The sequence below is a fragment of the Musa acuminata genome, chromosome BXJ2-5 (assembly GCF_036884655.1).
Source record: "Musa acuminata AAA Group cultivar baxijiao chromosome BXJ2-5, Cavendish_Baxijiao_AAA, whole genome shotgun sequence".
Classification (NCBI taxonomy): Eukaryota; Viridiplantae; Streptophyta; class Magnoliopsida; order Zingiberales; family Musaceae; genus Musa; species Musa acuminata.
The window spans coordinates 6,230,211-6,254,336 of record NC_088342.1 but is presented as its reverse complement, the minus strand read 5'-3'; the positions used below and the strand labels follow the sequence as shown (position 1 = coordinate 6,254,336).

The 24,126-nt window shown below is 40.5% G+C and overlaps 5 protein-coding genes across 14 annotated transcripts; all 5 read right to left on the bottom strand.

The window, feature by feature from the left end:
- Positions 1–348: 348 nt before the first annotated feature.
- Positions 349–3,125, bottom strand: LOC103984280 (small ribosomal subunit protein eS1). The gene is made up of 7 exons (XM_009401747.3): positions 3,020–3,125; positions 2,865–2,912; positions 2,676–2,781; positions 1,248–1,385; positions 991–1,176; positions 710–910; positions 349–578 (listed from the first exon to the last, which is right to left on the bottom strand). The coding sequence occupies exons 1-7, from the start codon at positions 3,028–3,030 to the stop codon at positions 483–485; spliced, it is 786 nt and encodes a 261-aa protein (XP_009400022.2). The 5' UTR covers positions 3,031–3,125; the 3' UTR covers positions 349–482.
- Positions 3,126–3,727: 602 nt separating this feature from the next.
- LOC135582521 (uncharacterized) lies at positions 3,728–6,333 on the bottom strand. Of its 2 annotated transcripts, none has more exons than XM_065108312.1 (4): positions 6,144–6,333; positions 5,830–5,950; positions 5,692–5,741; positions 3,728–4,045 (listed from the first exon to the last, which is right to left on the bottom strand). In XM_065108312.1, the coding sequence occupies exons 1-3, from the start codon at positions 6,248–6,250 to the stop codon at positions 5,727–5,729; spliced, it is 243 nt and encodes an 80-aa protein (XP_064964384.1). In that variant the 5' UTR covers positions 6,251–6,333; the 3' UTR covers positions 3,728–4,045; positions 5,692–5,726. The 2 variants fall into 2 exon arrangements, with proteins under 2 accessions (XP_064964384.1, XP_064964385.1); XM_065108313.1 differs by having other exon boundaries at positions 5,830–5,935; positions 6,144–6,313.
- A 1,077-nt stretch (positions 6,334–7,410) lies between these two features.
- On the bottom strand, positions 7,411–8,326 carry LOC103984279 (uncharacterized). The gene has a single exon (XM_009401746.3). It carries the CDS (start codon positions 8,220–8,222, stop codon positions 7,518–7,520), a length of 705 nt encoding a protein of 234 aa, XP_009400021.2. The 5' UTR covers positions 8,223–8,326; the 3' UTR covers positions 7,411–7,517.
- A 995-nt stretch (positions 8,327–9,321) lies between these two features.
- LOC135612249 (GDSL esterase/lipase WDL1-like) lies at positions 9,322–12,814 on the bottom strand. Its single transcript, XM_065108310.1, has 6 exons — positions 12,531–12,814; positions 11,435–11,512; positions 10,464–10,604; positions 10,311–10,387; positions 10,084–10,233; positions 9,322–9,746 (listed from the first exon to the last, which is right to left on the bottom strand). The coding sequence occupies exons 1-6, from the start codon at positions 12,639–12,641 to the stop codon at positions 9,533–9,535; spliced, it is 771 nt and encodes a 256-aa protein (XP_064964382.1). The 5' UTR covers positions 12,642–12,814; the 3' UTR covers positions 9,322–9,532.
- Positions 12,815–14,508: 1,694 nt separating this feature from the next.
- On the bottom strand, positions 14,509–20,651 carry LOC103984277 (plant-specific TFIIB-related protein 1). 9 transcript variants are annotated; one of them, XR_671642.3, is made up of 5 exons: positions 19,963–20,651; positions 18,405–18,563; positions 17,367–18,331; positions 16,726–16,818; positions 14,509–14,866 (listed from the first exon to the last, which is right to left on the bottom strand). XR_671642.3 is itself a non-coding variant. In XM_065108308.1 (4 exons), exons 1-4 carry the CDS (start codon positions 20,602–20,604, stop codon positions 16,812–16,814), a joined length of 1,494 nt encoding a protein of 497 aa, XP_064964380.1. In that variant the 5' UTR covers positions 20,605–20,651; the 3' UTR covers positions 14,509–16,811. The 9 variants fall into 9 exon arrangements, 2 of the variants coding, with proteins under 2 accessions (XP_064964380.1, XP_009400019.2); XR_671643.3 differs by having other exon boundaries at positions 14,509–14,862; XR_001977853.2 differs by having other exon boundaries at positions 14,509–14,858.
- Between the last annotated feature and the right edge of the window lie 3,475 nt (positions 20,652–24,126).

Sequence of the window (24,126 nt, the reverse complement as noted above, 5' to 3'; positions counted from 1 at the left end):
GCTTCCGAGAGAGGTCAGATGGAGCCCATTTGACACATCGAGTGAGGCATCCCCAACTTATCCACATCTAGGCATCAAAATCTTGGATGCAACTCAAAGGTAAAGACACGCTCGTATCCACTTGGGTGACTTTTATAATCATCTACACATCCTTTAATAGTAAATAAATGTTTTATGAATAGCTTATTCAAATTTCAGCTTCAATATCGAAGATTCAGGTTATCCCCAAAAAAGTCATAAATTATTCCGGAACAAATAATGTATACGGAAAGATAATCTCAGCTTCGCAATCTCTCTAAGATTAGGTAATAATAATGCTGCAAAAGCCTCGATTCCACTCAAACAACAAAAAAGAAAATTCACCTGAGATTATAGAATTATTAAATAAACACTGTCAAAGATGTACGTAATAATCTCAATAAAACAGGAAAGACAATTCAGAACTGCAGAAATTGCATTTGGCAAAAGAAAGAACTAAAGGCCTAAGCCCCAACAACTGCTTCCTCGCCTTCCATCGGGACATCTTCAGCAGGTCTGTCTATTTTGACACCCACATCCTCCTTGTAGTCACCATGCACCTGCACACGACCAAAGGTTTTATGTAGACAAAACATAAGCACAGCCGGATCTCATGGCAAGTAAGAACTATTTGTCAGATTTTATTTGTCACATGAAGAATAAAGAAAAGAAGAAATGTGGATAAGAGTACCTCCATGAGCTTCCCCAAATCAAATTTCGGAGACTTGAGAATTTTGACTTTGCGGATGTAAACATTTTGGAGCGGGAAAATGCTCGAAGTCGCTTTCTCAATCTCCTTACCAATAACATCTGGTATGAATTTCAGTACCAAATCCTTCAGGTCACAGGTTGTAGCCTGGTTGACCATAATCTCTCTCATCTTGCGGCGTATCTGTACACCAAATATGATGGCATGCCTCAAGTTGTTCAACTAAACATCAAGACATTAAATCGCAATATATAATGAATTACCTGTCTGATCTGACTAGATTGGGCGTAACAAGTGCGTTTAACCTGATTTGGACGTCTCTTAGTGAAGGCAATACAAAACATCCGGAGAGTGTAGTTGTCAGTGGTCTTGACATCCACATGTGCCTCAATCAGAGTCAGCCACCTCCGGACTATGTATCTGACCTTGTCAGTTGTTAAGTTCATGCCCTAAAGGGAGAAACAAAGTACGATTGACACCGAAGACCAAGAGAGTTAGGCATAGCAATACAAGCACATACCCAGAAGTTAGTCAAAACATTCTTCCCCTGCACATCCTCTGCCCGGAGCCGGATTTTCCTGTGAGCCTGGTCCTCATCATTCTGAAGATCAGCTAGAGAAACCTCAAAAACTCTGTGCTTCAAACCTTCAGATGCAATCTGAGACGACAAGAGAGATTTAATACAACTATGACATCAGCAAAAATCCATGATTAACATCCAGAAGATGGCTCTTGGATGGAATGCAAGACATACATATGTAATGATTGTTATAAACAGCACACTCCCAAATGTGACAGAGCACTAGTAATGCACTTGCTTTAATAATTTTTGAGGTCCGTTAAAGTAAGAGTGCAATTAGTCAGCAAATTAACAAAGACCATGTGTCATTAAAGTAAGAGTACCATACCCTCACAAAACTCAAAACATGGTATCAGCAACCAAAAAATACTCCCCCCCCCCCCACTCCTTTAAGCCTCAATGTGGCCTTAATACTTTAGGCTTCGAAGAAAGAGACCATATCGAAGAATCTCTTCAATTAGCTCTTAATTCTATGTTATTGGAGGTTTGAGGGTTAATTTAATTTGACTTGAAAGTATCTTCAGTAAACACAGAAAATGCTAGTATGTTCCCCCTACTCCTCCAGTCTTATGGCATGGGAATCATGCTTACTTTCATTTTGAGATATTTACCCTATGGAAAATGTAGATCTCTTCCTTTCCAACTATGTTTGACAGATAAATAAAGAAACATATGATTTTACGTTCTACCCATAAATAACAATCTTGTTTGCAATAGAGAGCCTTGACAGCAGCTCTTACATCACACTCCAGTTGAAAATTCACCAACTAAGACGATGAGTCATCACTAACACGAAACTGAAAAGGTCGAGAATTTGGCATGCAAGAAGATATCTGACACAGCCGATCCATTCTGAATAAGGAGAGATGTGTTCCGAATTCAACATAAACAGAACTTTCAAGGCTTGTGGAATCAACAAAAATCTCTCAACAAATTCATCGTGGTTCTCAGCATCTTTTGGCTTAGACTTCATCTTCCCTTTGTCCCTGGCTATCCCTAACAGCTCCTCTTCTTCCTTACCAAATCCTTTGTATTCAACATTTCGCAACTCCATTCTTCCATGGTTTCCTTGTCAAAAAGTCTATAAAATCATCTTCTTAGAAATTGCTAAGACCGTAACATCCCAAGCAGCAATGATTTCTATGGCGTCAGCCAATGCAAGAGGAGCACCTGACACTGATAAGGTTTTCCCAATGTCACTGGTCACCTCCTCCTCCCAGTTCAAACCTATCTTTCTCGTACCACCTTCCAACAAACCCAATCAAAATAGCCTTAAACCTCTCCCCCTTCTCAACTCAATGCATTTTCCTTCTAAATCTATAATAAATCCTACATGAAGAATAACATACAATGGCGGCAATGACAAACCTTTGTTCCCTGAGTCCTCGAAACAAGGGTCTTCCCGATGTTCCTGACGTTGAAGACTGAGGGAGCTTTGATGTCGTACCAGTCCTTCTTCGCGAAGGGATCGACCCTGCAAAGCATCAAGCGGATCACAAGATAGAGTCAGAGATGCAAAGGAGAACAGGAAGAAGCGCCAAAGGGACCAAAACTCACGCCTTCTTCTTCCCTCCCTTCTTCCCCTTGGAGATCCGCTTGTTCTTCCTGGAAAGATCGAAAACACACAGGAAAAACAGAAAAATATGAGAGAAAGGAATCGTAGAAGGAGAAAGGAGATCAAAAAGAGGACGACGAAGAGTGAAGATTCCAACCCGACCGCCATCGCCGCTGCTTCTCCTCCTGCGTTGTGTTTCGGCGCGATGAAGGAAGCGCAAGCGATCGGTTGCCCTAGAGTTGGAGACGGCCTCCTTTATATACGAGTTCCGCCATCGGATCATTATCCTTCGTCAGGATTCAACGTTCGTGATGAGTGCAACGTTGATCGGACGGTCAACAAGCTATACTCTTTGGTTCCCAATAATTGGGCTTATTGGGCCCAATTTATATTCATTGAGCCCGTAACTAACTATTGGGTCAACAAGCTATACGTTTATTCGTTGGGCCCGTAGCCACGGCCCGTAACTAATTGGGCCTATTAGGCTTGTTTCTTTATCTCACGTTTATGACGGACTCGGAAAATTAATTAAATATTTAATTCAGGTCCAAAATTAGATAGCGCGAAATTTGTGAATGCCTAATATTGTCTCGTTAATATTTCATCGGAATAAAATAAATAAAAACAATATATTAAATAGAAATTTCTTATCAAAAGTTTGAGGTTTCGAAACCCCATTCGATACATTCATTCTTGAAGATGTCAACCAGCTTAAGTAAAGATCAAAGGTGGCATATTATTTACAAACAGAGGATTTGTACTTTGAACTCATAGCATAGAATAGATTCCATGCTTCTCTTTTACTGTTCTTTTAGCGTAAGCAAAGAAAAAACAAGTCAGTGAATTTGTTGAGAGAGTGATGAAATGGTCAAAACACATGGTTCATTCAAATTCAACATCTCCATGTTATATACAATCATAAGGTTGTCGAGCCTCAAGCAATAAGCAATATAGCATAGGATTAATGATCATCATGGCTCAAACAAATCTCCATCTGTTCTATAGAATATTTGTTCTACAAGTGAACCAGTTTTGAATGAACAATCATTTCCAGTAGAATTGAATATGTTGGGACAATTTTTCATCCTTCTTTCACCAATCACCTAAGCCACTGCTTTAGTTGCTTTCAGCTTTCCACTCTTTTTATCAAACTGCGAGATGACCTTTCTGTGAATTCGCGATCCTAAAAGCCAAGCATTATTTTTTTTATTTCATCAATAAGATAAATAACTCTAAGAAACCCAATCAGAAGGCATTGACATCTTATTGAAAAGCATTTCCTTGCAAGAAGATGATGATATGGAAACTCCTATCGAGTTCGAAAAAACTTCAAACTGGATTTTTACATAATTAGAAAAACTTGTAAGATGAAATGCATTACCAGATCAGGAAAATGTAACAGTTCCTTGGAGAGTGAAATGCAAGGCCACACAAAATGAATCGTGACATCAAACCACTTGCCATGTTATATAAGATATTTTGGTTTCACTGTTTGTCTAATTGCATCAATGAAAAGGCAGCAAAACATCTGAAACACAAGAATTTACTAATCCATTATTTATTTCTTTTGTTGTTTTGAGTAGGATACTATACAGACTTGATTTGCATTATGTTGCTTCATATTTCACTATTTGTCTAATTGCATCAATGAAAAGGTAGTAAAACATCTGAAACACAAGAATTTACTAATTTCATCTATTATTTATTACTTTTGTTGCTTTGAGGTCTTCGTTAATGGATCTTAGAGCAGAATACTACACAGACTTGATTTGCATTATGTTGCTTCATATTCATAAAGTAATGGGCATCAATGAAATTGGATCATCGGTTTTTATCTAAGCAATTTTATATTATTGCCTATTTCAATCTTCTAAATTGCAAAAAACAGTGACCCAGAAAGCAAAAGTATTAATTGTGTTAAAGCAGATTCTAATTGTTCGACTCGGGTGCAGATGACGAGCTAACCAAAGTCATCTCCTGCACGTCTCAACTTCGTGTTGGGATGTGCCAAATCCACTCAATTTAGGATATGCCAAAATTATGTCGAGGCATACTCGACAGAGCCTCTTCGATGCGTAAATTAGTTTTTAATGCAAAGTGTCGACTAAGTACCGAGTCTTTATGTGCTGAATGTATCAGAGCTTGAGAGTCTGAGAGAGATATGAAACGCACTTGTGGGCCTTTTATAGTGGGGTTTTGGGACCGTTATGCTTGAAGACATACCTTAACGTTAGGGTAGTTACACGTTTTCCTTGGTAGCAAGTATAATCATGCCACTCGAATTCAGAGTATATGGTGTGATCGTGAATGTGGTTGCAACATCCGGAAGACGACAACATGCCATGCACGAGGTACCAAGGTATTGACCTTGTGGCATCAAAGTGTCGGTCACGTGATGCCGAGATGTCAACTATGTGGTGCTGAGGTGTCAACCTCATGGCACCAAGATGTCAATCACATGGTGCTAAGGTAAGGGTTACATCATTATTCCCATATCAAATTGACACCAATAAAGAAACCTTGGCCATCATTAATTTGTAGTTATCCTTTTTTTTTCCCACTATATATCAAGGATTTTTTGCTTGTTACATAAATTTGACATAAATTTAGCAACTTCTGACAAGCAGTTCAGAATTATTTCCAATCAAGACCATATCATGAGATTTTGCCAAGCTTTAAGGAACTATCAAGATTATTCACAAGAACAGCTAAGTTCTAGTAGAGAGACAAAATTCTAGTTAACAGAGAATCCACTGCATCAAAATAGTGGCAACAGAAAAAACATGTATTCAAAATGCCACCTGATGTTGAAGGATCAAACGAACTTACATCTTTCCATATGAGAATCCACAAGAATCTGAAGCTCAACCCATTTGCCACTGCACCGATGAAAGGAAAAAAAGAAATCTTTCAAGGAAGGAAGAAAGGGAATACATGAAGAACGTAGTGATATGCAATCCCAAATACCTTGAGAACAGGTTCCCCTTTGTTCGAGACACTCGATTGCTTCGCTAAGGCCGCCATCTGTGCTTTCGCCGCTCTCCCCGCAGCCGACTTGTCAAACTGCTCTTGCCTGCGATTTACCCTTCTGGTGAAAATTCCCATCCCGATTATACTAACCACAATCAAAAGCAACCCTAACACAAACCCTCCACGGACAATCGAGCCAAAAGAAAGCCATCATCAGCCAAGGACCCAATATGTACTAGACCATTTGTCGACGAAGTTTAGATCTAGAGAAAGAGGGAGGGAGAAGGGGTAGATTGAGATAGAGTAATTGCCTCCTCTGCGCGGCCTCGGCGGCTTTGGCGCGAGCTTCTTCCGACTCGGCACGGTCGGCCTCCCGCCTCTCCGCCTTCGAAGGGCCGAAGCACGAGCAGAACGCCATGGCGGCTCCCTTCACCTCGTCGTCGCTGTGGGGAGGAAGCGAGCGCGATCGATGATCCAACGTGAAATGGTACAACAATAATTCTTTTCGCATCGATTATACTCGTACCCGATCGCCTACCGCCCCAGTGATTGGAAGTACGAAGCGGTCCCACGGAAAAGATTAGGTCCCATTCCTTCTGCAAAACAATGAGGTGCCATCGAAGCTAGAAGTGGGTTTCGGTGCGCCTAATCTTGTCGTCACTAATAACATATTACGTCACGTCATGTCATTACCTAATTTTATGCTGTACTTTAAAATTTTATATTTTAATTTCTGTAGTTATAAAAATAAAATATCTATATTTGTTTATACTAATATAATCGATTGAGGGATAGTAACATAAAAATATATAAAATAAAAAAAAATAATTTTAACGTTTCAGTTGATAATGACATATGACGACATCGATGATCGACAAACAACAATATCGTTAAGGGTTGTGAATAGCTTTGTATATGCGTCGACGTCAATGTCGACGTAGTTGCCCAGCGATGCCACTTATATCTGCATCGACAATCCTTTCATTGTTTCATATCTACATCGACATTAATTTAAATGTACCACTCTTTTCGTCCATAATAACCATCCGTAGTCCCCAACGATATTATCATCCGCCACCACTAATTGAAGTATTTAAAAAATTATTTTATCTTTTACTTTTGTATTTTCATCTATATCAATAATGTTAAAGTAAATGAAATATGGATGTTTCACTTTCATAACTAAATATGTTAAAATTTTAAAATGCAGAGATCAAAATACTAAAGATAACTGATTATAGGGGATAATATGTAATCAGCCCTTTACTTCGCGATCATCCAAACAAAATGGTCTTAGATAAAGCATCCAAAATTACATATATTGTTATATAATTGTTAATATTATATATTAATTAAGTTACAATCACATATGTAAGATTTGAAGGGATATATGCAATTTTCCTCATACTTTTGAATCACGTAAAATAATAATATTTAATATTTTTTACTTATCAAATGGCCATAAAAAAACTGGTCCCAAATTTTATTTTTTTCATTTAGTCTAACGTAATCATATTATAATATAAACTTGGCCCTCATTTAGAGAATCAAAACCAAGTTAGACAACCAATTCCAAGCCCAAGAAAACAACGAGTCAAGAACATAGATGATGAGATTCCAAATCACATATCTTAGAAGGCTTCACAAGGTAATAAGGACTTACAGGTATCTTCTTCTTCTTCTTCCTATACCTGCACACCACCAGTCTTCTTAGAATGAGATGAACGTGGCACCATGGAAGTGGCACTGATCCGTGTGTTGCTCATCCTTCTCCCATAGTTCTTTATCTTGTTCACAGACCTCCTCACGTCCCCACCCTCACCGTGCACCACCGGCATCAAATACCAACACACTAGCATGCAACATATAGCAAACACCCTCCCGAACGTCACCAAGCAGACCAACGCCACCAGCACCACCAAAGGCCAGTAGTAACTCCCTCTCCAATTCCTCGTCACCCATCCTTTCACCTCTTCAGCAGCACCCCAAGCAAGCCTGCTCTTCACCTTCTCCTCAGGCACGGCCTTCGGCCTTCCCATGGCCGGCGCGGCCTCTTCGACGCCTCCTGAAACGATCGGTACTTTATGCTGCTGCTCGTCGGCGGACATCTTGGCATCGTCGTCTTTCCGATCTCTTCGCCTGACGACGACGGGTATCCAGTCGGTTGAGTTGGAGTACATGAACTTGACCATGGACACAGCTCCCTGCGGCCCCGCCTTCTCCATGATCTTTCTTCTTCTGGCCTCGAGATCGCCGAGCACGGTCGAGAACTTGTCGAGCCCCCTCGTCGAGTACGGGTTCTTGCTGGCCTTCTTCTTGGATGCCTTGGGCGAAGAGGGGGTCGGCGCATCGTCGTCGATGTTCTTGAAGCTTGCAGTCCCACAGAACATGGCTAATCCTCCTCATGCAGCAGCATGACAATTACCTGAAACGATTCTGAATCCTTACGCGAACTATGATATCATATACCTCGACGAGGAGTTTTTGTTTGGTCTACAAGAAGACATTTCCGAGTGATGCTCTAAAGGCAGACTGATTCAAAGACGTAGTTGGTCAGTGCCGTGGCCGGTCAAACAGAGCGGTGCCAGCTGGTCAAACAAGCTGAGACTTTCTTATCCCCCATCCAAGATGGAGTCCCATTATTGATCGTCAGTGGTTGACTTTGTCAATGCTTTCCACCTTTGCTGAGTGAATGCACAGTATTTGAATCATATTTGTCAATGCATTAGTGTGGCATAAAACATTTTAGTATTTTTGTGGTTCTCTATTTTTAAGCACCTCTTCGGTACATAGATATAATCATGAGAAAATGGTTAGTAGGGGTTATGCTTCCACTTTCAAGAATTTCTCCCTGTGCAGGTTGAGGAATGCAAACAAGTCATATGATGGGTTTGACTTGGATTTATGTGCTCTGAATTCAAACTTCTGATACACGTTTGTTAGACATCATGACAACCATAGAAAGTAAGTTGACTGATTAGTGCAACAAATCATTACAAGCTAAGAAATCACGAATTAGGGATGAACTCCAAGTCAAAATTTAGAGTAATGTCTCAATTGTTAGACACCAGAGGATGATCGGCAGTAATTTGTACTGAAGTACTGTAACAGATGAGCATAGCAACTGCAGAGACTATTTGGTTTGATCTTCTTCTACAAGATACATACATACAGATGTTGAGGTAATGGTCAGTAGTAAGAGCAAAGAGATTAAACAGTATTAAGAGAACTTTTTAGGAAGCATGTAAATGACACATTCAAGCTATTAACTTTATCACATGGCATAGAATCACCAAAATGATCAGCAAATATAAATTCTTGTAGCTCAGTCTGATGCAACTGACAGCCAAATCAATTGGTTTTGTTTGGAGTTGCAGTGAATGATGGCTGAAGTATGATTTCTCTTTTCTTCTCTCAGTACCTGAGAGAAACCAGGTAGACTTCACATTCTGGATGAGTACACCAAGAATGCTCAAACAGCAACAAGCATAAAGAAAGATATTGATCAGTTTGGATGAGTAAATGAAGGTACAAAATCAACTAGTCCGATGCATACAAAGTTTGATGACTATAAATCCAAGATCTTTAGATCTAGCACCATGTCATTTTGCTTTGGAAGTTCTCCCCATTATTTCTCAGATGTTCCATACTGAGTGCATCCCACTGATGACTCCTTTTGTTGAAAGGATTTAAGTTCTTTCTAATCCCACTGCATGTCCCTGTGAAAAGTGCAATTGGAAATGTTGATTGTGGACATTCCATCAGAAGAAACGACATCGTAAGGTGAATCCTCTCCGAATTCTGTTGGCAATGACTTCCAGTGTAAAGAAGGCTCCCATTCAGCTTCTTTTATGACCTTTAGTATCTCTTCTACAACTATCTTGCTTCCTTCAGATGACAAGTGAATACCATCACTGCAGTGGAGCTCTTATCAGTAGAAAGTATTCAGCAGCCACATTAATTGTAAATCCAAGTAAAAGAACCAGAGAAGCATTTAGATGAACAGATTAAGATAAGATTGATTAAGAATTTTGATTTTACCTAACATCAACTAAGCATCTATAAAAAATTACAGGCAAGCAACAGCATCTAGGAACGCTAAGCACAAACCCCCACAAAATGCCAAATCAGATTGTAATGTTGTGACCTCATCCAAGGTTAAATTATATTTGTCTCAAAATATACATAGGTTGCCAGACAGTCAAAGTGTAGAGGTGAATATAATCAATGGTGTTACAAAAATAGACTTACGTAAAACAAGCAGTACTCCAGTCATCCCGCTTTTGAATTGCGTTGTACAGGTCAACAACCTTCACATCCATCTCCTTACACAGCTCTATGCAAGCTTCAGAATATCGTTGGCACCTTTCATTTGTCCGAACTAACTCACTTAGAGAAGGACTGAATTTGAGAAAAATGTGGTTAAGACATCAACATATAATGAACAAATGACTCCAAATTGTTAACCACAGCAATACCTTCGTGACCGGCTAAGCATTTCCTCATTCAGAGGAGGACTGCTAAGGAAAATAATACGTGTTTTTTCAGATAGACCCTGAACATGAAATCTTCATATCAGCATCTCTCCAAACATGTTTGTGTATATGCATCTGTCTCCTATATAAAGTTACCTTCAGATGAGTTGCTATCTTTCGCATGTTCTCAATATATTCTGGAAGAGGGACATGAGGACCTAGGCCAGATGGGTGAGGCCCCATTGAGTCATTGCCACCAAAATAAACTATCACTAGAGAAGGTTGTACGGCTGCATCCTAATAGAGAGTAAAATGATGTTACCGACGCTGAAATATGGCTACTTTACAAGTAGCACAATGAAGCCTAACAGAGAGTAAAAGGATGTTAACCTGTTTTACTGAAAATGTCTTTTTACAATTTTACAAGTAGCAAAATAAACAAACGAATGTCAGCAAACTCTCGAGTAAACAATTCTTCACATGAAAACTGGATTGCAAACATTTTGAGTACCCTGCTGCATGATGCTAGAACTACGAATGTGTATTGCTTGTCTTTCTGAAAGATCAGTAAAGAATCAAATCTTTGTGCAGAATAATGAAAACTAACCAAACATTCAATCATGTAGAAATTTTCTTGTTTCTCATCTTTGTCCCTGGCTATATTAAAAAATAAGCAAATATTTATTTGAAATAAATAAAATGAAAATAAGATAAAACTTCCAAAGACATGCTATCCATATGATCCAGGCTATATTGGAAGTATACTGACAAAATTTGTTATACAACATATCTCATTCACTAGTTTAGGTGATCAATAGGGGAAAAGACACCAGTTAACAATGAACTGAAAACAGCATCCAGAAATATTAAACTTTCACTGCAAGTTTATCTTTTATACAGAAAATGGCACTGACAAAAAGATACACGAGTCATTCACAGGATGATGGACCAAGTGCCAAGGTCCACAAACTGATTAAAGCCTTGATCATCCAACAAAATACTTTTTGAGTGTACATAGTTAATAATTTTGCATGCACGACATAGGTGGTAATGCTTGTGGAATTACTCAATGAATCATGTTGACTGAGTTACCAAGTTAGAAGATCTAAAAAACAAAAAAAAAATACCTTTGGAAAAATTTTGTCAAGCACTTGGACAGCACGTCTTGAGTTCCAACCAAGATATCCACGCAGAAAAATATCAGCCTATATCAGATCAAAGAAAAGGTACTGAGAGTATCTGAAATGAAAGATGACGGTTGTGGTACTGAAATTTGAAACCCACACGCAGCTGAAAACATACAGATTTCTCAAAATGAAGATGAATGTGTTTGCAGACTTGAAATTTTCTCAAAATCATATAAGAAATGAAAACAGAGCAATTTTAGGAGAATAAATATATTGAATGCATTTATAAAAGGTCAGTTGTGGTTTTACGTAAATACAGGAACTGAACACACACACAAACAAACAATTCATGAATTAGACAGTTGCTGAGAATGAGGTAGCAGTGAGATCCAAGTAAGTTCTTCTCTACTTTCCCTTTTAATTATTGGGTCATGCTTCTAGTTTCCAAGAACAAAGAACACCATCTGAGTGCACCATGTAGTGCAAGGTGAGCAGTAAATCATGAGAAGCAAATCAAGCTTCCATATTCAGAACTCAAGTCAATGGTACAATTATTTCATTGTCTAGAATCAAGTGTACCACTAGTTCACACGCCACCTCTGTCAATGTGAATCTATTTTCTCATCTATTGGAAAATTTTTTTACTTGCTTCTTGAAGCTTTGCTTCCTCCAACTCCAAACAAACAATCAGCAGTAAAAAAATTCACAACAGCAGTCTTGTACAGATACTAAAACCTGCACATCGGAATGGTGAAAAATACGGATAAGAGATAAGTTAATATAACCGGGACAAGGTTAAAGGCTCAATTTTTTGCTGCTTTCGTACTTCAAGCTCAGTGCCTGCCCAAAACGAGGACAATAACAAGGTGGACACTTTAAATCCCTTAACGGTCATCACAGGTACCGAATTCACGATGATCGACACCATCTGTAGTTTGTTTCACTGCTAAAACTTCTCACGAATCAAAATGTCTAGTGAACCCTCAAACTAAATGGCCCTAATCGATAGCTTCCGGCCTTCTTCCCATAAATGCCTAGAAGATTTTAGCATCGGCGGCAAACTTGGGATTGCATCGTTGGGCCTAGCGACGAGTACCTTGCGGGCGTAGACGTCGGCGAGGATCGCCCCCCACCCGCCATTGCTGTAGCTGAACTGAACGATGGATGATCCGAAGAGCACAAAGACCGGGCGGCCGGGCCCCACCATCCCTCCTCTTCTTCTTCGATCCGCCTTCTCGCTCTCGACCGGTCGATATAAAAAGAGGATGGATTCCTGGGATGGTGGTGGGCGACGGTGAGCGGGGGGAGGAAATGGAAGGGGGAATAATGGTGGTCGTGGCAGTAGTAGCAGCAGTCGCAGAAGAAGGAAGACGGAGATAATGAGACTTGGGGGAGCGAGAAGCGGAGCCTCTTATTTACTCGCAACAAACCCCGGCGACCAACTCGTCGGATAGGATCCATTTAGAGCAGACCCGAATCCGAGTTTTTACAGACGAAGGAACGAAGTAAGGACTAATTGCCAACTACCCTCTAATTTATGCCAGTCGTTATCGGATCTAATTTTAGTTAGACAACCCCGAATCCGACGGCATCCCTACCGCACCTGGATCCAAAGCGGATGCAAGTCAACCCCCGACCCAATGTATCAGCTCTTAAGATGTTCGACCGTGCCAAGTCATCAATACTTACTAGAGAATAACGTCATCGGGTGTTCCTAAGTCGTCCCTCGTGCCTATATTTTAAAGCCAAAAATAAGAAAATATTACTTATAATTCATGACGTGTCGCACGCAAGCGTGGGTCCCAACTATTAATCAAAGAATTAACGTTTATTTATCACTAAGCCTCACAAGCTTTCATTCTATAAATATGGTGACGAATCCCCGTCACGAATGACCGAGTTAGCGGATCGGGTTGTCGGGTTAGGGGATCTTCCTGACTCCGGTTCCATACGTGGATCCGTCATCACCGAGTCCGACCCGGTAGAATTCAATTGGTCCGCTCGGAAGCGACCGACCTCCGAGCAGCAAGTCGAATCACTCGGAGTTTTACCTGCGGGTCCCCCGGCGTGGGCCCGCGACAGAGCCACCCACCACGAGAGCTCGATCCCTCGTGGGTCCGCCGGTCGGTACGGGAAACCCAACGCGTTCCACCGCGATGAATGCGGCCAAAGACCGGTGGTGAAGGCATAAATGCACGAGAAAATAATTTTGACTTTTGCAGTTAATTTATAGGAAATATTTTGAGCTTCAATCGATTGATTCTATAACAACAAAAACCAATAAATAAAAACCCACCACCTCAATGATTGTACCGCCTGGCGATGGACAGATGGAGCGACAACGTTGACAGCAATCAACCAACTGGCGAACAACTCCGTCATCACCATCAATCGATTATATGGGAAAAAAGAGTGCCATGGATGGATATAAATGAAACCCTACTGGCGAACTGACGCATTAATTATGATGAATAATACATTGTATGACAATTGAACATGTGATACATCGACTATGATTACTGGATAACACATTGATGCACGTATCTCAGGTTGGAAATCATGTATGAATGAATTTGAAGTGACCATCACATTGGCTGAGAAAGGCAATTCGGGGGCTCGATTGAAGCTTTGTGAGTTCTAAAATTCCACTTGATGCTCGGAAATGAGGGATTATTTTAGTCGTTCTTTCCGAGAAATACATGATGTGGATCAAACTATCTGTCAATTTGATCGGGTAGCAACACATTAAATGACATGGATTTCACATTCTTGAAAAGGAGTTACAAGTTACTCCCAATCATTTACTCTCAACCACTAGCTACATGCAGAATCTTGGGAGCACCAGATGCATAAATACAATGTTCAATAGGAACCATAATGCATAAACAACAAATGTATGGATGGCTATACGATGATCATTTCCCAGTGCAAGAGAAATAATTAACCTGTTCACAATACTGACATGACCTACACAAACGATCAGTGAATTTGAATCACTCAAAAAAAAAAAACAGTTGGTAAATATCAATGAGTGCAATATCATAAAGAGATCAAAAATAGCAACTTGCAAAAAGAAAGAGAACTATGAAGTTGTAAGATTGCCAATCTTGCAAAAGAAAGAAAGAAAAAACTATTGGAATTGTGTTACATCTACTGATTATAGTCCCATTGAAATGAGTTTCTCTTAACCAGATGTCTGTCAAAACTAGACTGGTTAGCACATGAATCTAATCAATGTATGCTAAGATGTCCAAACATGATGAAGGGTATTATTCCTCACTGAACTGTGATACAGTAAACGTGGAAACAACTGGTGGAGCAAAATTGGAAGCAACTAGCCATCCAAGTCTCCCTGAGCAAACTTGTTCTCTGGATAAGAAACTGCAAGGACTTGATTTCCCCCAAATTTCCTTTCATTTAATGCCTGCCTAGCTAAATGGAAAACACAATGGGATAAGTCTGAACATTGAAACAAAGGATCAGCGGAAAGAATCACTTGGGATAAGATCAAACACATTTGTTAATTATGTTAGATTTGTTCGTCCAATATATTGTATCATGTCACATTTATGCAGCTAAATCTATAAGTCAAAGATAATATCAGCATATCTATGTAGCTATAAATTAAAAACAATAAAATGTTAATGGTTGCTATGAGCTCAATAGATATCTTGTCAAGATCATGACATGAGCTCGAAGAAGAAAACAGAATAGTCACTGTAATCTTCGAGTTCGGTGGAATCAAATTTTTTTGTTATCGATGATTTTTTATTTTTAAGCTAAGCTGTAGTCTGCAATGTCGACAATAGATGAAAGCCAAAAAGAAGACGCAGAAAACTACGATTCATTAAAATTCTTTGATATGAATCTTACATTCAACTCATAGATAGGGATGTCAACGGGGCAGGAAGTGCTTCCTCGTCTTCATCTCTATCTCATCCTCCATCCCCATCCATTTCCTATTTAGATGGAGCGGGAGCAAGGGAGGGGAATCCCATTAGGGGCAGAGAATTGCAGGTTATTTTCCTAATTAATTCATTCCATCAAAGAAAAAATCAAATATTATTAAAATTAATTAATAATACTAAAATTTATAAATAATAACAACAATATTGATAAAATTTACACATCATAACAATATCTAAATACAAAAATATCCAGATATAAATAAAATCAAATATATCAAAATATAATAACGACCAAATTGGTGGTGTTGTAGTTTTCATTATTAATGTTGGAATGTTAGAGTCATAGGTATTGAATTCAATGCTCCAATATATTTTTATATTATTATTATTATTATCAAATATATAATTATATAGAACATAATAACATAAATGAGATTAGACTAGGATAAGTATAAGGATGAGATGGGAAGTGCTCTACCCATCACCGCCCTATAACCATATGAGTAATAAAAAATATCTGTCATCCCTATCTTTATTTCCATCTATTCCCTTATCCTTATCCCATTAGAAGCAGATCCTTACCTGTACGCATACCAACGAGTATAATTAACACCTCTACCCACATACCATATCTCTGTATAGAATGACATGCATGATAAATGTTACGAGTGCACATAAAATTGCATGTGTGTAGAGGAAGACTTGGCATCTGTATGTTTGTCTCCATAGCATGCAACCATGCGCTAGTCATGTAACAACTTGAGGTCTTGCATGCATCTACATGTGTAACATCTCGATGCTACGGTGGCATCTTGTGCACACCAAGCATCGCTCTTTTGTGCATATGGAGGCAAGATAATTGCAAGCTACCACTAAAAGGTCAAGTTCAAATAAACATAGTCGGAAACAATCAAGCAGGCATAAACATCAAAATATAGAGAAGAAAAAGGCTTATGAAGAGGCATAATGCTTACACAACAGATGAATTGGTTTTCAGAATGCTAAACTTTTTGATCAGAACATGGACAACGCCCTTGTTTCTGGTTTGTCAATCTCGTACAGGCAAAGCAAAAGGGCATTTCTAAATTCTTCCATACCTATGTTTCATGTCCACCTCAAGCATTTTCTTTTGAAGGAAAACTGTATAGAAAAACCTATGTATAGAAAAATCTAGAGACAACAGAGCTCAAGATATTAGTTAACTCCTCGTTAAACCCTATCGAATAAGACAGTTGAACTGCTTATCCCCTCCAAATTTGCAAGCCATTTGGCTTGCTGCATTGCCTCCATATACATGAAAAATTTAAACATATCCAGACAGATCCACAGTGCAGAATTGAAACCTGTCTAATTATAAAATATTAACAAAAGTGAGTGAGTCACCTAGACCAGGCTGATGTGATGATTGATAGACTGCTCCAGTCTCATATAGCACAAGCCTCAACATAAAGAATCGGGTTACAGTTGTGTCACATCCTGAAAAAATAAGAAATTCATTAGCTCTAAAAATAAAAAAAAGTCAGGATCTAGTTTTACCCAGATTATCGATCTAGCAGCAAAAATTCCATCAAGTTGCAAGAGAACACCTGCCACTTCTAAAAGGCACACTGCCTGGCACAGTCAAACACCATAGCAAAAGCTCTGCCAAATTCAAGGATGGCAGACAGTTGTTGTCAAAAGAAAAGGCAAACTAAAGTATTTTCCAGTCAATCACTCACAAAGATATTTGTTTTCCCTGTTCATACAAGCTCATAGGTCCCAAAAGCTAATTCAATTCTTAACATATATTATTTAGGCAGAAAGATACAGAAATTGGGCGACAAGATTAACTAGTGATGTACATAATAAGAGCATCTACAAAAGAAAACTAGCACTACTAGCACAACTTTAAGTGCTTGCATTAGTTCTACATAACATGAAACATGGTCAAGGTTACCATTCTCATTCCAATCTAACTAATATCTGAAACAAGTGAGAAAGCTAGAGACATTTGCTTCTATCAATAAGCAAAGCTTGAGCTTCACCTCTTATAGCATGCTCATATAACAGGATGGCGAACATCCTAAGGCCTGACACTCATTTATCCCACATATGATGACAAAAAACAAGTCAACACTGCATACATTCATTTGGTTCTCTACTAATTCTCTTCCTTGTGGTAGTGGCCATCAGCATCATTGCTCCCACTTTTCCCAATCTCTCTAGATCCAGATGCAAAGTCAACGCCTATATGTTGCTTTTCAAACCGAGAATAATACCCTGAAACAGCTGGTGGTGCATTCAAATGCCATGGACTTGTGTACCTTTTTGAGGATGAGGGAACTGATGTTTGAGCCATTTGTGGAGCAGAATCACAAATTTTCAAGTCCTTGCTGCCTTCATACTCCAATAGGCTGGACTCAGTTTCATTAAGATTGATGATGCCTTGATCATCCTTCCGATCCTTCTCTGTCTCTAGCTTACAGGAAAACATTCCAAAAGGAACCTGCTGTGGTTGGCAGAACGCTCCCTGATTCAAGTCCCGGGAATCAAATGATGTACGGACATGAGAATTGCTTTTTTTCTCTGTCTCCTTCATTGTGACTGTATGACTACACTCCATAGAATCAAAAGCTTTACTTGGTTTAACAGTTTCTGGGTGCTTGTCTTTGTCATGATTTGCATTCAAATGGTAAAGATCGACCACATCCACTTTGGAAGTTGAAGAACGACCCGAGGTGATTGTAGTCATTGGAAAAGCCTTCTCTGGAGGCACTGCAGGAGTATAGTTAGGTGGGAGCAAATCATCCCAATTCTCCAAAAGCTCTTTGTACACTTTACGAAGAGTGACCTCTGTTAAACCAGTCACTTTACAAATTTCAGCCTGGGTTTTACGTTTATCTTCCAGTTGACATGCTAGGTAGATGGCAGCAGCTGAGATGCTAATTGGGTTCCGACGAGTACAAAAGCATTTATTCACGACAACTTCTCCAATATGAGCTGCGAGTTCCTGAGAAAATTTTATGAAATTATAGTAACGCAATTGCACATACTTGTGCATTGATGTTTCAAGTAAGAGATACCTGAGCTGATTTATTAAGTTGGAGTAGCGTGCAAAACCTAGGCATGTGAACTGCAATTGAATTGCTATTAATGGGCTGGCTAAGTTTCAGAGCTTCCCCAAGAATCTTGATGTACTTGCCAATTTCTTTTTGAGGAAGGTTGCTTGCTGTAGATATTTCCTGTAAATTTAGAGAAGACAATCAGATAATTCAAAAATAGTATATATAAAGTTCTAAAATCATCATGAATTTGCAAGTAGTCTACCAACGCAAAAAAAATCTTTGGTTCTTAAGAAAGTGCAATAAACACAGGAAGTTCATGAATCTTCAAGGATAACACTCCTGCTGTTCGACAAAGGCCACCATAATTACGTGTCTTAAACAAGTGCCCAAATTTTAACATCACAAGTTAATGGTTTATGTTAAATTGCTAATGGGCTTAGACAATACATTAATTTTGTGAAGGATCCAAGGCCGGACCAGTACAGTTCCGGTCCATGCTGGCATATTGACACATGCTATGCCGATATGTATTGTGATACAAAGAGGAGGGGAGGAGGAGAAAAGAGGAGGGGAAGAGTAGGCGAAGGAGGAGGAAGAGAAGGATGAGGATGAATTATCCAAGAAGCACCCTCAACTGACCTAAAAAACATTAAATTGCCAAGTGTTGGCAGAAAGTTGAAGGCATTGCTGTTCAACAGTAAGTTAAATATGGACTGCAACTCAAACAAAACAGTCAAATGGTTGAACTTTCTGCAAGCAGTCATAATAAGGAACACAACATAATCATCTGAATGACGGCAAGAATCTTAGATCTTATTCCTGTTGAGCCTGTCGAACTATGACTCCTTTGATGCAGATCTTAAATGTACATGTTTGATACAATCAATGGACAAGATGCTTGACAGGATAGCAACAAGAAATCATGCACAACCTAACTAGACGAAATTTATTTTATTTGGAACTGGAAACACCAATGGAAAGGCCACCCTTTTTTAGTTAGTGATTAGTTCTTTGGAGTATCAAGAGTTTTCATTCCAGATATGATCATCAAACTGTATGCAGCCAACTAGGTTTCCGACGGCTCCTCACATGCCAGCCTGAAACATCAAAGTCATGTAACATAATCATAGTCTTACTAGTTTTCTTCAAACTCGTGACTAGTCGTTGGCTAAAAATAAAACCAATCCCTCGTGATATCTAACATCCTATTAGTTTATGGTAGCTATATTGTTAATTTCTGAAATTCACATTTTCTTCTTTCCAGAAGCGACTGGCACTGTATCCAGGCCTTCATCCTGTCAATTAATTCAGTTCTTCTCTAATTTCGAAGATACCCACACTGTGCTCATGAGGTCAGTTCCTAGTTCATCTGTGATATTCCCAAAGATATTATACCATTCGGAGCAATTGAGCATGCACCAAATGCTTTCTATGCTAGTAGAAACATTGTTACAAGCCGTAATATTGTTCACCTAAAGACCAAAAACAGGTTCTTAGTTTCTAAAACAATGAATCTAATAGCAAGATTGCTCAACAATCCGAAAGGGCAAAGAAAATGTTGAGAAGTGAATAGAACCTGGAGGGTTCGTGGCTCCTGGGCCTCACGGATGGCCTGTACAAGCGCAGCCGTCGCCAGGGCCTCGATGCTGCGGTTGCGGAGGCAGGTGGTGGAGGAGCAGTCCCGGAATAGCTGGAAGGCGTGGTCGGCAATGTCGTGGTCCAGCCCCAGGATGGATGAGACCTCCAAGATCTGGAGGTAAGCCCGAAGGTGGTCCATGGAGACGAGAGGCCCGCCGGAGGCATCAGAGCCAGAGGAAGAAGAGGAGGAGGAGGAGGAATCGAGGGTGCGCTCGAGCTCCGCGAGGTGGCCGGCAAAGGAGGAGGCGGAGCGGACGAAAAGGGGGGAAGGCTCCAGGGACCAGGTGGAGAAGGCGGTGATGAAGCCGGTGGGGTGGAAGGGGTCCTCCTCGTCGTCGGCGGTGGCGGCACAGGGGGAGGGGGAGGGGGGAGGTGGGGGAAAGGGGAGGTGGAGGAGGTCGGGAGTGACGAGGGGGAGGGGATTGTCGAAGGCGCGCAGCGAAAAGAGGTGGTGGGTGTGGAGCTGGCGCTCCTCCACCACGCGGCCGCAGGAGCAGCACTCGGTGACGCAGCGGCCGGAGGGGGTGGTGGCGCACCGCCGCGCCGTGCCGCTGCAGTAGGGGCACCGCATGCGCACCATCCTCCTCTGCCGCTTGAGCCCGAATCGAATCCGTGGTTGGCCCTTCTAAGACCGGCCTTATATAAGTTTGCGTGACCTACTTCTCTCTCCCACCGAACCCGACCGGAGTTGTTATTTATCCCTAATTTTTATTTCCTTTTCTTACCATCTCACACAAGTTTCTTTCTTTCCCTTACTCCTCCTTTTTAATTCAAGATCACATAACAAGTGTCGCATGAATTGGAATACTACTTGATAACGTAATGAATTATCGGATCATATATCAATTTTGTTAATCTTAATTTTGATGATTCACTTTGATTAATATCTATGTCGTATCATATTATATCATTGTTAGGATCGAGAGCACTAAGAGGGGGGGGTGAATTAGTGCAGCGGATATTTTTCAGCGATTAAAAAAACGAAAGCTGCGTTCGTTCGATAAAGACTATTTTGATGCAAAAGCCGATTCTAAGATTACTTATGATTAAGTGCAGTTTACGTTTAAACACAGTTAGCGTCTAAACGCAGTTTGCGTCTAAATGCAGATTGCGTCTAAACTCAGATTGCGTCTAAGCGCAGTTTGCGTCTTAGCGTAGATTGCGTCTAAGCGCAGATTGCGTCTAAACACAGTTTGCGTCTAGGAGCAGTTTAAGCAGAAGTATAAAGACAATGTGCTGCTGTTGTACAACTCAAAAAGTAATCTGCAAAAAACAGATTTACGTCTAAACGCAGATTTACGTCTAGACGCAGATTTACGTCTAAACGCATATTTACGTTTTAAACGCAGATTTATGTCTGAACTTTGAAACTCGTTTGTATACTCGCAGAAGGCAGTATGCAGTTGAAATCAAGACGTAAACGTGAACTGAGATCTGATGATTGTGCGAGGAAAGCCGATTTACGTCTAAATGCAGTTTTACGTCTAAATGTTGAAACTCGTTCGTAAAATTGTAGAGGACAGTTTGCAGTTATCAATAGGATCAAAATGTAAGTGTAAACTGCAAAGAAACTCGTTCGTAAAAGCACGGAAGACAGTTCTGCAGAATCAAACGTAAACGTAAACTGTAATGTACGAAAATACGAATTTACGTCTGAATGCAGATTCGGAAGAACAGCACTTAGAACTTGTTCGTGAAAGCGCAGAGAGCAGTAGTAATGAAGGAGGTTTGCAGTAATGATAAAGTGCTCAAAAATAAACGCAAACCAGAGATTTAGAGTGGTTCGGTCAGCCTTGACCTACTCCACTTTTGGCTTCCTCCACCGACGAGGTCGCCGACGTCAACTAGGGGCCTTCCTTCAATAGGCGAAGGCCAAACTGCCCTTTTACAGTTTCTCTCCTTTTGACTGGCTCAGGAGACAACCTTTACAGACCTTTTTCTCCTCACTTTACAACTGAAAACTTGAAGAACAGAAGGAGGAGACTTAAAGGCTTTACAACACTTTTGAGCTCTTAGAATCACAGAAAAGATCAAGATTTCGGTGTAGGTCTGTATCTTTTTAGTGCTGAATGGGTGGGGAATTTATAGGCCCCAACCCAATTCAAATTTGGAGCTCAAAACAATCAAATCCCGGAATTCTGGGATCAGGCGGTTGCACCTCTTGACTGGAGAGGTTGCACCGCCTGGCAGAGCTCGAAGACCGAGCTCAGGCGGTGCCACCTCTCTGCCAGGGAGGTTGCACCGCCCAGTCTTGCTCGAAGACTGAGCTCAGGCGGTGCCACCTCTCTGTCAGGGAGGTTGCACCGCCTAGTCTAGCTCGAAGACTAAGCTCAGGCGGTGCCACCTCTCTGCTGGGGAGGTTGCACCGCCCAGTCTCGCTGGAAGGCCTAGCCCAGGCGGTGCCACCCCCTGGCCTGGGCGGTTGCACCTCCTGGTGCAATCAGGGTCCGAATGGTTCATTCCATTCGGCCCAATTTCAGTCTTTCAGGGGCCCAATTGCCCCAAGATTAAGCCAATGGGATCACCTCCCATTTTCCAACTTAATCAACGTGCTAACTACGATTAAATCTAAGACAACTTCTGCAGATTTGCTTCGGTGCGTCAATCGCTCCTTCCGGCGAGTTTCCGGCGAACTTCCGTCGATCATCCGATGAACCCTCGGTGATGCTCCTGCGGACTTCCGGCAAACTCCTGGACTTTGCGACGATCCACTTGGCAAGTTCCGACGAGCTTCGCTTGGCAAGCTTCTGGACTTCTCGGATCTGTTCTCGCAGAACCTCCGATGACCGTCCGAACTTCCGTCGAACTCTCGAACTCCCAACGTGATCATGAACTTGACTCCGGCGCAACTCCTGCTGCTTGTCTATCTTTCATCGTAGTTAATCCTGCACACTTATGACAAAACTTCGATCGAGACAATTAATCCTAAGCAATTAACCAAGTTGTCCGGCATGTCATTGGTCCCTCGACGCTTCGTCTGATTCTTCGGCGCATCGTCCTCTCCAGCGGCCTATTGCCCAATCGGCCAGTTGACTCCGCAACTCCGATATCCTTGGCACAATACCCGCTCTTCTTGGCCTGATGCCCGAGTCCACGACCCGAAGCCTTCTATCGATATGTCGACCGATCCACCGGCCCGACGTCCAATCTTCTGACATGTTCCTCCGGCACAACATGATGTTTCTGCTTTAATTGTCTCATCCTAATCAAAGCACCCTGCGTCACTCAAGACGTAGATTAAATCATAAACATATATCAAGTAATTTCATCATCAAAATACGAGATTCAACAATCTCCCCCTTTTTGATGATGACAACTACTTGATGACGGAGTTAAACTTAACTCCCGGAGTTTAAACAAACTCCCCCTATCAATATACCTTATTGATAGAAACTCTTAGATTCAAAAATCTAAGCAACATGTCACCATAATCAGAGTTAACCTTAACTCCCAGAGTTTAAACAAACTCCCCCTATCAATATGCCATATTGATAGAACCTTGAATTCAAACTGAATTCAAGTCATTGCAATATTCATCATGAATACTTGCAATACGTCAACATGAACATATGCATAAACTTATGCATCACATGTCATGTCATCAACATACTTTCATCAACATACTTCTCCCCCTTTGTCATCAACAAAAAGGAGAAGTATCACAATCAAGTGTTTGTGATATTGGTTCAACTCATTGCATGAAAAACATATTATCAAGTTTTATCATCATGTAATTTTGTTAGAAAATATAGCAAGTTTTGAATCATGCTTAGAATATTCAAGCTATCAAGTTTTAGATATGCAAGTTTTATAGCATACAAGATAGCACTTGGTATGAAAATTATAGATGTTCAAGATAGCAAGTTCTACATCATGCAAGCTAGCAAATTAGAGATGTTCAAGAAGGCAACTCTTGCTTCTTGAAATATGAAAATTTTGTCCACTTTGCTAGATGCGCAAGTTAGCATGTTTTGCTTCTTGAGATAGGCAAGATAGCAATCAAGCTTTTGCATCTTCTTGACTTGTGCAAGCTAGCTATCTCCCCCTTTGTCATTGTCAAAAAGAAAGGAAGAATACAGTTTTGTAGTTCTTTTTCCTTTTA

Bases quoted from the DNA above. Each gene is read 5' to 3' on its own strand.
- LOC103984280 (XM_009401747.3), bottom strand. The intron at 1,386-2,675 runs GTTTGTCATTGC...TTGTCGTCTCAG, and splicing joins CGAGGACTCAGGGAACAAAG to ATTGCATCTGAAGGTTTGAA. The intron at 579-709 runs GTACTCTTATCC...GGTCGTGTGCAG, and splicing joins ATTTGGGGAAGCTCATGGAG to GTGCATGGTGACTACAAGGA.
- LOC135582521 (XM_065108312.1), bottom strand. From the start codon at position 6,250: ATGGCGTTCTGCTCGTGCTTCGGCCCTTCGAAGGCGGAGAGGCGGGAG. The intron at 5,951-6,143 runs GCAATTACTCTA...AATTTTCACCAG, and splicing joins GCCGAGGCCGCGCAGAGGAG to AAGGGTAAATCGCAGGCAAG.
- LOC103984279 (XM_009401746.3), bottom strand. From the start codon at position 8,222: ATGTTCTGTGGGACTGCAAGCTTCAAGAACATCGACGACGATGCGCCG.
- LOC135612249 (XM_065108310.1), bottom strand. From the start codon at position 12,641: ATGGTGGGGCCCGGCCGCCCGGTCTTTGTGCTCTTCGGATCATCCATC. The intron at 10,234-10,310 runs GTATTGCTGTGG...TCTCAAATTCAG, and splicing joins ATGCTTAGCCGGTCACGAAG to TCCTTCTCTAAGTGAGTTAG. The intron at 9,747-10,083 runs GTAAGTCTATTT...GCTCCACTGCAG, and splicing joins TGGAGTACTGCTTGTTTTAC to TGATGGTATTCACTTGTCAT.
- LOC103984277 (XM_009401744.3), bottom strand. From the start codon at position 20,604: ATGGTGCGCATGCGGTGCCCCTACTGCAGCGGCACGGCGCGGCGGTGC. The intron at 18,564-19,962 runs GTTCTATTCACT...CTAAATTTACAG, and splicing joins AGGAGCCACGAACCCTCCAG to GAAATATCTACAGCAAGCAA. The intron at 18,332-18,404 runs GTATCTCTTACT...AAATTTTCTCAG, and splicing joins AACTTAATAAATCAGCTCAG to GAACTCGCAGCTCATATTGG.